The sequence below is a fragment of the Tinamus guttatus genome, unplaced genomic scaffold (assembly GCF_059628265.1).
Source record: "Tinamus guttatus ecotype Peru unplaced genomic scaffold, ASM5962826v1 Tinamus_guttatus_pri_ptg000655l, whole genome shotgun sequence".
Lineage (NCBI taxonomy): Eukaryota > Metazoa > Chordata > Aves > Tinamiformes > Tinamidae > Tinamus > Tinamus guttatus.
The window spans coordinates 42,551-54,885 of NW_028289189.1; the positions used below are offsets into that span (position 1 = coordinate 42,551).

The window sequence follows — 12,335 nt, forward strand, 5'->3', positions numbered from 1 at the left end:
CCCTGCTGGGCCCGGTCCGGCGAGCAAAGATGCGCCACCATCAACCACAGCGTCCCCTTTATTGCCAGATATGCAGCTGTCCCCCCCTGCCACCAACAACCGGGCACAGGGTGGGGTTCAATAAATACTTCAGCATTAACCCCCGCCCCAACCTCTAAAAACCAGACGACAAAAAACCCAACAGAAAAAAGAACAGAAAACAAAAAAAAAATCACCCGCCGTGGCTGCCCGCACCCCCCATATCCCACCTGCCAGGACGCAGCCTTAAATAACGGGGTACCCGGGGGGGACACAGTCTCTGCAAGGGGCTCAGCCCCATCCCCGCGGGTGCGTTGCCTCCTTGCAGCCCGGGGTGCCCGGGGCGGGGGGTCCTACGCGCTCGCCCCCCGGCTCAGGTGCCGTAGAAGCCGTAGAAGGCGGGCTGGGCGCCGGGCTCCTTGCCCTCGTAGGGGTCCCCGGGGCGGGCGGCGGGCGGCGAGCTCTCGGCGCTCGACGGGTACGGGGACACGCGGCGCCGCTTGCACTCGCCCTCGTAGAGCGCCGCCGCGTCCCCCGCCGCCGCCGCCGCCTCCTTGCCCTTGTCCTCGCGGGGGTCCCGGTACCAGCCGAGCGGCGCGGGGCCGCCCTTGCCCCCCGGGTACTGCGGGGGGCTCCACGCGGCCGGCGTCCCCAGAGCCCCCTCGCCGTAGTAGGGCAGGGGCGGGTGGCTGGCGGGCGGCAGCGCCAGGGGCTTCACGCCGTAGGGCACCAACTTGCCGCCGCTGTAGCCGCTCTCGTAGGCGCCGTACTCGGCCGGCGGCTGCTGGGGGGTGAAGTACCAGCGCGGGGGGTCCTTGGGGGGCAGCGGCAGCGGGGCGCCGCGCTCGCCGTTGTAGTAGCGCCCGGGCGGCAGCGCGTATTGCTCGTGCAGCAGCGACGGGAAGCGGGCGCCGGGCAGCAGCTGCTGGCAGCCGGGGACGTCGGGCGGTGACGGCGTCAAGCGGTCGCCCTCCGAGGCCGCGTACATCCTGGGGACGCGGGGACGGGCTGCTCAGCGGCGCCGGGGGTGTCCCCAGCGCCGCGGGGAGGGCAGGGGGGTACTCACGAGTCAAAGTTGTCCCTGAAGCCCTTGGCGAAGGGGTTGTGGTCGATCTTCAGCTGGGTGATCTTGGCGGGAGGGGAGAAGAGGGGCAGTTATTGCCATTGCCACCCCTGTCCCCTCACCCTTGAGCACCCCCCCACCTCACCTTAATCCATTCCTTGTCCTGAGACCCACCCCTCCTCCAGGGTGATGCTGGGGCCGTCAGGACTGAGAGAGGCCCCCATGAGAGGAGATTTTGGGGGATTTGCCACCCCGGGGGCTGGGGGGAGTCGCTGGGATGCTGGGGGCTGCCAGGGGGACCCGGCCTGTCTGTGATGCTGGGGACTAGGGGGGCACAGGCAGGAGTTATGGGGCTCATGGGGGGCACTGGGGATGCTGGTTGGGTACCAGGGTTTACTGTGATGTGGGGGGATGCAAGAAGGGGGCACTTGGGGTGCTGGGGGGGCACATGGTTTCTATGATGCTGCGGCTGAGGGGTGGCAGGGGGCATTACGGGTGCCGGGGGGTATTATGGGTGCCGGGGTCGCACTCACGTCGGCGTTCTGGTAGGCGGTGACGGCGATGAACTGGGTCTCGGGGAAGGTGAAGGTCTGGGTGTGCGGGGCCTGGCTGCTCTCCTCGCCCTCGCCCTCCTTCACCTCCGTCACGTGCAGCCGTGGCTGGTACTTGTGCAGCGACTGCAGCACGATCATCTGGGGCAGGGGGGCACCGGGGGTCAGTGGGGTGCGACTGGGGGGCCTGGGCTCTGCAGGCACGCAGGGCAGGGCGAGGGGTGACAGGGCATGGCATGGCATAGGATGGCACTGCATAGCACGGGTGGCCTTGCACAGCATTGCATTGCATGGCTTGGCATTGCATGGCATAGAATGGCGCTGCATAGCACGGGTGGCATTGCACAGCATTGCAATGCATGGCATGGCATTGCATGGCATAGAATGGCGCTGCATAGCATGGGTGGCATTGCACAGCATGGCATGGCATGGCATGGCATAGGATGGCACTGCATAGCACGGGTGGCACTGCACAGCATTGCAATGCATGGCTTGGCATTGCATGGCATGTGATGGCATCACATTACATGGCACGGGATGGCATTGCATGGCATAGCATGGCACTGCGTAGCATGGGATGGCATCGCATAGCATGGGACAGGATTGCACAGCAAGGCCTGGGGTGGCATTGCATTGCACAGCACTGCGTCACACAGGATGGCATTGCAGGGCCTGGGATGGCATTGTGCTGCATGGCCTGGCGCTGCGTTACGTGGCACGTCATTGCACGGCACAGCTCGGCTCTCACCTGCCCGACGTTGTTGGAGGCCCCCTTGTTGTTGGTGAGCTTCAGCTTGCCGAAGGAGACCTCCTGGCGCATCCAGTGGGCGCCCGTGTTGGGCGAGTCGGGGTGCAGGTAGAGGCGGTTCCCTGTTGTCAAACCCCCGCGGTCGGCACCGGGCTGCCCTCCGACCCGTCCCCAGCACGGCAGGGACGGGCAGAGCCCGCCGGGTTTGCTCAGGACGAGGGGGTGGCCGTACCTGGCATGTTGCCCTCGGCTTTGCCGCACTGCACCCACTTGCCGCCCTGGTAGCGCCAGTGGTGCTGGTCCACGAGCACGACGTCCACGCAGACGTTGTAGTGGGCCAAGGGGTTGAGCCCCGAGAGGCTGAAGCTGAGGAACGGGAACATGCGCCTGGCGGGGGGACACACAGAGGGCCGGCGAGTGTCACCCATGCGGATGGCGAGTGTCACCCGCGTGAACGGCGAGTGTCACCCGCGCGGACGGCGAGGCAGAGCCGCTCGGGCCCCTCCTGCCGCCCGCGGGCGCTGAGTGACCCCGGCAGCTGGGGGCTGCTCCGCGGGGCCGATTCCCCCCCCGGCATCTTCCTCCCCCTCCGCGAGCACCTTCCGCTTCGGAAACCAACACCGCTGCTATTTCGGGCTGAGCACCAGGCTGCGCCAAGGGCAGGAAGGGGACGGGGCGGGGGGGCACCGAGCAGCCCCGGGGCTGGCAGTGCCCAACGTGAGCACCCGCGGGCGACCCCAAAAACCAGCCCCAGAGCCACCCCAGGGCCCTCTCCTCCATGGGCCCCAGTAGCCCCAGTTGGTCCCAGTTGCCAGCCTGGAGATCAGGGCCTCATGCCCGGCCGACGGTGCCGGTTGGGAGCGTTTGCTGCCAGCAGGAGCGTGGGCCATCGGCGGTTCAAAACGGGTCATTTTGGCACCCGATGGAGCCTCTGGGGTTTGGAAACCAGTCACCTGCACCCTCAGATGTCCCCTGTCCCCATAGAGCACCCGGCCTGGCAGCGGTAACCCCGGGACGAGGCAGCTCCCACGTCATTCCCAGCGGAGAGCTGCACTGACCGCCTTGGACAGATGGACGGACGGACACGCGAGGGACAGACGGCCCCCTCGCGTCCCCACGGGCACCTCTGAGCTCTGCACGGGCGGGAAGCAGGGATGAGACACAGGGGTGACGGAGCGGGAGGGATCCGTCCCCCACAGCAGCAGCCCCCAAAGCGCCGGCGTTTCCCATAAACCGGGTTTCTCCAAAATCGGTGGCAGAGCCGGCAGGTCCCTCCCGTCCCCCGATCTAGGGGGGAACCGGGGGCGTCGCGGGGGGAACCAGGGGCGTCGCGGCAGCCCCCGCGGCAGGAAGCGCCGCTCCGCGCCGAGGAAGGCAGCGCGCAAAGACGAGCGGAAAGAAAGAACGTGCAGAGCCGGAGCGGGCGCCGGTGACTCAGAACTGCCCTCGCGCGAGAGCGGCCCGAGAAAAAGAAAGCGGCGGCCGGGGCGAGGAGCACGTGCTCCACATGGGGCTCCATCCACAGGGAGCATCCCGAGAAAGGGACACGGGTGTCCGCAATGGCCGAGTCCTCGCGCTCCTGACCACTCGTGAGCTGAGAGCGCGCGGCCTCAGCCTCCGGCAGCCGCTTTGGGTGCCGAAAGCGGGTGCCGGCATCGGTGCTCCGAGCGCAGCCGGATGTCGCACGGAGCCGAGAGCGGGAGGAAAGGAGCAGAGCATCCCGCACGGCTCCCGCTTCGCTCCGACGCCAAGCGCTTCTCCAGCGGCTCCGGCTCCCGAGGACTCACATGGAGTGAGAGAGAGCATTTAAAGAAAAAAAAAAAAAAGTTAAAAAAGAGGTTTATAGGGTTGTATTCTAAATGCTGCCGCAGTGCAAACCGCAGCGCTCAGCTGGGGCACTCGAGGGTGGAGGCAGGCCCCGAAACCACGCACGCCTCGCGGTTATTTTTACCCCCACGGGGCCATTTCTCAGGCAAGAGGCAGCCCTGGGCTCAGCCCCACAATGTGGGGGGTGTCGGGGTGCAGGAGCCCCCCCACCCCCGGCAGCTGCTCTGCTGATTCTGGGGCAAATCCAGGCCGATTTGGGGACGAGGCGGGAAGCGGCGGCGGGAGGCGGCAGAGCAAGGCCCGGAGCCGGGGGGGCTGGCAGCTTCCTGACCCCCCCGCGCACCCCAGCCCCAGCAGCCGCAGGAACCGCGGCCGCGTGGGAGCTCAGAGCAGCCACCTGCCCCCCGCCCCCGCGGTGACAGAGCCGGGGACGGCGGCGCCAGCGCTGGGGATGGCGCCCGATGGCCCCCACAAGTGCAAGGTCACCCTGCTGCCCTCCCCAGCCCCGAGAGGCAAAGCGGACCCCCCAAAGGCAAAGCCAGGGCACCCGAGTGCGAAGCCAACCCACTTCCTCCCCAAAGGCCCCAACAAGTCTCACGGCCCCGAGCGCAAAGCCACCCGTGTCCCCCGGAACACGGCGCCAAGCCCTGTGCGTCCAAGGGGAAAGCTGGGCACCCCCAAACTCAAAAACTCACCCGTGCAAAGCCCCAAGCAAAGCAAAACCTAACGCAGCTGCAAAGCCAACCCGTGCACCCGCACATGTAAAAGCGGCCCCTACGCTCCGCAAATGCAAAGCCAATCTGGGCACCAACAAACGCAAGGGCAATTCTTGCACCGGCCCCTGTTGCTCCGTGGAGGCTGAGCCAGGCCCCGCGTCCCCCCGCGGCGTCGGCCCCGCGTGCTGGTAAAACGCAGGAATTCCCCCCTGACCGCGGGGGGTTTCCGCAGAAATCCTGCCCCGGTAGCGCGAGCGGAGCCTCCCCAGCGGCGCAGGAGGCCGGGGCGAGAAAGCGGGAGGAAACTTTTATTAATGCCGAGTGAAGTAGGCGAGGGCGAGCGTGGGACAAGGGGGAGAGGGAAGGAGCAGGGCAGGGAATGCCTGGATGTGGTGAGGAGCAAGGGGGTCCCATCGGGAAGAGGCAAAATCCCCCCGCCAGGATCTGCAGCATCGCTCGCTGCCGCCAGGCCGGTGTTATCCCTGGACGGGTGTTGTCCCTGGAGCTCTCTCCAGGATTTCAGCATCCCGGTCCAGCCTCAGCCCTCAGTGCCACTAGAGCAACTCCCAAATCGGCAGCATGGGACCCCGTGGCCGCACGGCCCCCAGCCCTCGCCCGGGGCCTTTCCTGTGTTTCCGCGTGCCGGGCCCAGCGCAGAGGCTGCTGCGAGCAGCAGCTCGGGGTCTGGGGAAACGGATGTTTTGTGGCTCCGAGGTTGACATCTCCCGGGGTCGGGTTTGCTGCCAGCCCCCCGCAAGCCTCCCCGCCGGCGAGCCCCTGCATGGAGCCAAGGCCCAGCCAGCGCCAAGGGACGGAGCACAGAAAACACCCTGAATTCGCCCCGTTTGAGGCTGGCAGAGCCCTGGCGCATTTCGGGGCAAAGAGGAGGCATTTCAGCAGCCCCGCTGGTCCCCACGTCCCCAGCTCCGAGCTGCCCCGACGCAGTCACAAATGGGCATCGCCCCTCTGACCCGCCACCAGCGAGCGCAGCGGCAGGGCGGATTTCGGATGGTTTCCGTAGTACAAACCGAGAAGGAGCAACACAAAGCGCGTGAAAAAACACCATGGCGGGGCCGAACACACCAGGCACCCGCTCCACCGAGCCCGTGAAAGCAGCCCCAGCAGCCCCCCACGAGGGGACACGGTCCCCGTCCTTGATGCTGATGGGTTGCTACCGAACGGCTGCAAGTCCAGCGGCCGTTTTCCCCCGTGGGAGAGCAGGGCCGGGAAGGCAACGTGGCAAACGAACCGGCCCTAACGCGTTTAGACTTCCAACACATTAAGCAGGTTGGCTTCAGCATCGAAGTGACACCGTCTGTCTTAGCCGGCGAGGGAAGGATGGAGGGGGAGAAGGGAGAAGAGCGGGGCCGGCAGCACCACGGAGCCTCCCGTGTTGGCCCCGGAGCGTCGCGGGAAAAGCCCCCAGGAGCAGAAAGAGCCCCTGGAGTGATGGGATTGGGAGGGAAAATAGAAAAATCACTCGAGCAGGGTGAGAGCTGGGTGATTTTTGCCAGCTGGAGGAAGGAAGCGAGGCGAGTCTGGCGCGAGCGGCCCAGCAGGGCGCAGGAAGAGCCGCTCCAGACCCCTGCGCCGGCTCCCCCCATGCCGCAGCGCCCCAGGGCATTTCGGGCATACAGGGTTTTAGGGATCCCTTGTGCTCAGAGTGAGGGAAGCTCCCTGAATCCCTGCAGGTTATAAGCACGAGTGATGCCCCCTGTCCCACGCTGGTCCGGGACGGGGGGTGAAGCAGTGAGGCTGGGAGCCACAGATTCCAATTTTAGGGTGTGCTAAGGGTGCCCTCTCACCGGTCAGCAGCCTCCTCGCGGACCCTGGCACACACTCAATTCCCATCTCCGGTTCGGGGAACTCAGAGCCGCAAGGAGACGGGGAAGGAGGTGGCGCGGATGAGGCCAGCAGGTGCCCGGCTTGGCGGGTCACCGCCAGCCGCTTCGGCACTTGGGTGCGTGCTGAGATGTCCCCCGCTGGCAGCACATTGGGGCCACCAGGCCTCGACAGACGGGCTGCAACTTGGGACAGGTTGTGGGGTGGGAAATGTCTTTCCAGGAGGGAGGAGATGGGGTGTAAGAGGGTCTGGGTTGTCATCCCCTCAATCCACTGCACTTGAGGGCTGGTAGGTGCCAGCAGCCCCTTCCCGCGCCTCGGCTCTGCTCTCTCACTTGTTGCTGCACTGAGCTGCGGAACCGGCTCGTGGGTCGAAGCCGGATAAAAGCTGCCCCTGGGCTGTGATATCCGGGAGAACTTCCTGGCATGAGCGTCCCCAAACCCACCGGTACCCATGTCCCCAGATCCTGCCTGGACAAAGAGGTCCCAGCCACGACACCCACCAGGAACAGCCCCATCCCGGAGCCTTAGTCACAAACTCCGTGGGCCCCCTTCTCCCTGCATCAATACTCAGCTCCAGTGCGAAGGGAGCCTGGAGGGGAGGCTCCATCTCCCTATACCTACAGAGTGACCCCCATGCACATGGGGACCCCCAGCACTGCCCCACACACAGACCCCGGGGACCTGCAGCCTTCTGGGGGGCTCCAGGCAGAACCAGCCGCCGAAGCTCCAGCTCCACCGCAACCCCCGGCCGGTCCCGGTACCCCCGCGCCGCGGCCGGTCCGTTCCCCGCCGCGGCGCTTCTCACCTGCCCTGCTTGGTGATGATCATCTCGGTCTGGTGCTTGTGGAACTTGGCCCAGAGCGGGTAGTTGTTGAGCATCACCTGCACCTTGCCGGCCGCCCGGTAACCGGGCAGGGCGCAGAGCGGCCCGGCGCGGGGGCACAGCGGCGGCCCGCCCGCGCCGTACGCGCCCTCCGCGCCCGCGTACAGCTCCGCGCCCGCGTAACCGTCGCCCGCCGCGTAGCCCGGAGCCGCGGCCGGGGCGGCGGGCGGCGGCGGCGCCCGGTAAGGCGGGCAGGGCCCCAGGAAGCGGCCGCCGAAGCCGCTCGGCACCACGGGCGCGCCGTAGGGCAGCGGCGGGGCGGCCGGCTCCGGTCCGCCCGCCTCGCCGTAGTAACCGGCGGTGGCTGCCGCGGGGTCCCGGGGCCCCGGCGGCTCCTTGGCGAAGCTGGCGGCGCCGCTGAGCATGGGGACGGCGGCGCTGGGGGCTCCCGTCGCCGGCTCCAGCGCGCCCATGGACGGGCCGAGGGGCGCCCGGCGCCGCTCAGCCGCTCATGGAACCCCCGGTGCCCCGCGGCGGAGCCCCCGGAGCCCCCGGGCCCGGCGTCTCAAGGGCGCCCGCCGCGCTGCGCGCCCGCCGCCCCCTCCATGGCGCGGGCGGCCCCGGGGGGCGGCGAGAAGGGGCGGAAAGGGGAAAGAAAGAAAAAAAAAAGAAAAAAAAAAAAAGAAAAAAAAGGGAGCTAGGGGCCAAAAAATAAATTAATAGAAATCCCCAAATGGAAAAAGTCGCAAAAGTGTCTCTGGGGGATGGGAAGGGTGGCGGGGGGACCCGCCCGGTGCCGGTGCCGCTGCTGCCGCGGCGCTCACCGCACCTGCCCCATCCCGCGCCTCTTATCCAAAGAAGCGGCTCCGCCGCGGGAGCCCCGCCCGGCCCCGCCGCCCCGCCCCGGGGAGGGGCCGCACCGGGGCGGGCGGGGCCACGACCGGGACGGGGGCCGGGGGGGGACACGGGACCACCGAGGGGATGGGGACACGGGGGACCTGGGGGACACCGGGGACCTGGGGGACACGGGAGGGGGTGGGGGCACAGGAACAGGATCGGGGAAATAGGGGACACGGGAGGGGACAGGGGACATGCCAGGACATGGTGACATGGGGTGCTGGGGGATGGGGACAGGGCACGCAGGACAGGGGGTGAAGACCCAAGGGAGTGCAGGACACAGGAGGGGATGGGGGGCGTCGGATAGGGACATAGGAGGGGATGGAGAACACAGGATACAGGACGAGCTGGGGACACCAGGGGTATATGAGGATGACAGGGGCATAAGGGGGTCACAGGAGGGGACACAGTTTGTAGGCACAGGAAAAACTGGGGGGACAGAGCAGGGATTTGGTCCTGCTGCAGGTGCCCGCTCCGGGCACCACAGATGGAAAAGCAAGGACTGGAGCTCCCCGGCAGCCTTCCGTGCCCGCTCCCATGCCCCTTCCAGAGCCCCACCAAGGTCATGTCTTGTGTGTCAGCACCTGCCCTTGACCCGTCTGTGCCCAGGGAAGTCCCCATGTCCCCTGGAGCCAACACGAAAGCATTTCGCTCCAGAGGGGCTGCTTCCCTTGGCAGCATCCCAAATCCGCGCTTGTCAATACTTTCCATTCCCTGTGGGACGCCGGCTGCAGGAGGGCGCTGGGCATTCGGCTCCTTTCTCATCCCTGTGGGGAGGGACACTTCTCCGTGCTCCCAAAAAGTCCAAAAGGAAGTGGAATGGTCCGGGGGGGTGGGGGAACATGTGGGTCTCTACCCAACCTGACGGCCTCTAAATCCCCTGGGCTTCGCGGCCATGGGATTTTGCGGACCTGGGACAGAGGGACCAGGTCGGGCTGGAGCTGCTGCTGGGGAGGGGGCTGCACCGGGGCCTCGGAGGGGTCGGCCCGTAGGGAAATGGGGAGTTAAGGATGTGCAGGACGGGGGCAGTGGCCAGTTGTGGTGGGGGAGATGAAGGGACCCCGGTGTCCGGGCGTGAGTCACCTCCGGCCCACGGAGCCGCGGTCTCTACAGGGCGTTGTGTATTGGCCCATCAGACAGAGCTTAGCAGCCATCGGGAGGGCTTTTCACCGCGCTAATGGTTTAGAGGGATCCCCAGGCAAAGCCTCCCTGCTGCCCCCCTGCCCCTTCCGGCTCCTCCCAGCTCTGCAATTCCTTGGGAATTAGGGATTAGGGGAAGCGGGCTGAGGTTGGGGCATTGCAGCGGCTCTTGGGTTGGGGCTTTTTGCAGTAGCCCCTGCCCCGTGCTCGGCACTAGCCTGGCGTGTGCACCTGCATGCACACGCATGCACACGCATGCACACGCATGCACACCCCCAAGACATGCACGGCTGCATCGGACACCCAGGTGCTGCCAGGGCACCGCCAAGCCCCTTCCGTGAACCTGCCCACAGAAATCACCCCCCAAAGTTTCCAACTGCAAAAAAGAAGGAAAAAAACAGAACTTTCCAGAAAAAAAAAGAAATCTAGGATGAAAAAAACAAAGGCCGGGAGGCAAAGGAGGGAGAGTGGATAGCGGGGTGAAGCGACTCATTAGAAGGAGAGAAGAAAGTGCTGCAGCACATGTGCTCCTTGACGTCAGGACGTGCTAATTCATTCCTGTTTTACCATCGCCGCTGAGGATGAATTCACAGTCCCCCCCTCCCGCTGTGGAGACGCTTCCCGGGCGCTCCGGCCTCCCCGCTGAGCCCGTGTCCGCAGGCGCCTGGGCCGGGGATGCGGCGCCGCTGCCACCAGACGGTGCCCAGAGCGGGGTCCGCTGTGGTGGAGGTGGCTCTGTCCCCGGGGAGGTCATGTCCTCCCTGTACCTTGAGTCCCCTCGGGGTGTAAAATGACACCGAGGCCACTGCCCTCCCCGGGAGACACAGCAGGGCTCCGGGGTGCTGGTTGTCACCGCGGTCACACATGTCCCTGCCAAGGAAGGGCTCGCTCGGGGCCGCAAATGGGAGGAGAGCTGTTGGTTGCCCACTCTGACCGTCACCTCGTGCAGCCTTTGGTGGCCCTGGGGACAGGGGATGCCTGCGAGCATCCTCAGCGCTGTGATTTCGGTTTGGTCCCCTCTGGGCAGAGGGGAAGCAGAGGGCGAGGGGGGAAGCCCGGGCAGCGGGGGCGGTTGTGCCGCGAGTGCCCGGTCCCTCTTTGCCGCCCGCCCGGTTTCCTGTGCTCGCCAAAACACCAGCGCCCGCCGAGGGCCGCCCCGGTGGGAGGAAACGGCCCGTGCTGCAGGATATGCCGTGTGGGCTCAGGCCGCGCGCGCTCGCTGCATCTCACACCCTGCCCAGCACCCGCAGCCGCAGGGCTCGGCCGGACCTGGCGGGCGCTGGGGCTTCGCTTCCCATCCCACCCACGGTACCGGCATCATCCCATGCCGTCCCGGGCGGGCTGTGCATCCCCTGGGTCTTTTCCCTTCTCTTTTCCTTGGCTGGCACCATCACCTCGCTGGGGATGAACCCTCTGGCAACAGCTTGTCATGGAAGTCCCCCCCTTAGCACCCCCAATCCGCCCATCTCCAAGCTCTGCTATCCCCAAATCCCGCTGTCCTTGCATCCCACTGCCCAGGTGGATGTGGCTCCTCGCGGGCTGCCAATGCTGAGGTGGGGACTCACTTTTCCAGCAGGAATTTGCCCTCTAGGGGCAGAGGGGAAACTCGGGGGTTATTTTCTTGGTAAATCACATTGTTCCTGTTTTCATTATTGAAATGAGCTCGAAGGCGCAGGGCACCCACGGGGCTAAATTTGGTGGCAGGGAAAAAACAAGCAGCCTCCCCCCACCCCGGAGGAATTTGCATCTCGCCGCTGCTCGACGGCAGCGCGGTGCTGAGAAGCGCGCGGAGGCATGAACGCAAACCGCAGCGCGCGGCCGGCCACCTGCCAGCTGCCCAAAGGGGACAGGGGGACCCCCGGTGCCCCCCAGACCAGGGGCAGCAGCGGGAAATGCAGCTGGGGGCTTTGCAAGCCCGGGGGTGAAGGATGCTCTAGGGCTGGACCGTGCGCGGATGCTGCATCGCGGTGCTGGAGCCGCGGGGCAATGAGGTGCCCCACGCTGGGGACATGGGGACCAGGGTGCCAGTGGGTTTGGGGCTTTTGTTGTCCCCCGGGTGGCCCCCACCCTGCGCCGCTGCTGCCACCATCCCTCCTCCTTCCTGCCCTGGCGCGACCGCCGCTGCGGTTCGACAGCCCCTGCACCAAGCTCAGCCTCTGACGGGGGCTTTTTGCGGAAGGGCTGGGATGGAGCAGGGGGGTCCACACATCCATCCTGCTCCAGGCCTTCCCTGGAGCCCCAGAGCCCTTGGAGGGACAATCCTGCCCACTGCGGGAGGGATGCTCCAGACTCTGGTGCCTGCATGGAAACCAAGGCGAGGGGGCAGAGGTGGCACGTGCGCACCCCCGGTGCCCACAGCGGTGCTGGCTGGGACGCTCGCCCGGGATTATAAATCCCTGCCCTCGGCGGGGGGGACACCACGCGCCTGCCAGCGCCGGCACGGGGCCGGGCCGCCGGCTCCTTAATCTCGGGGAAGGAAGCGGGCTCCGGTTACCCGCTGCCCTCGGTGTAAGCGGAGAGGCACAGGAAGAAAAGTCATTAGCATGGCTTCACGCCGGTGCCAGCCAGCAGCACCCGCGCCGTTAACCCCTGCGCGTGCACGGGTGTGCAAGGGGGCTGCTGTGGGCATGCACGAGTGTGCAAGGGGACTGCTTGAGAGTGCAAGGGGGCTGCTGTGGGCATGCATGAAGCGCACGGGCCGCTCGAA

General features: G+C 66.6%; 1 protein-coding gene across 1 annotated transcript; it reads right to left on the bottom strand.

Annotated features, from left to right (window-relative positions):
* Positions 1-391: 391 nt before the first annotated feature.
* On the bottom strand, positions 392-8,064 carry TBX21 (T-box transcription factor 21). Its single transcript, XM_088536257.1, has 6 exons — positions 7,574-8,064; positions 2,613-2,767; positions 2,381-2,502; positions 1,615-1,773; positions 1,085-1,146; positions 392-1,007 (listed from the first exon to the last, which is right to left on the bottom strand). The coding sequence occupies exons 1-6, from the start codon at positions 8,062-8,064 to the stop codon at positions 392-394; spliced, it is 1,605 nt and encodes a 534-aa protein (XP_088392383.1).
* Between the last annotated feature and the right edge of the window lie 4,271 nt (positions 8,065-12,335).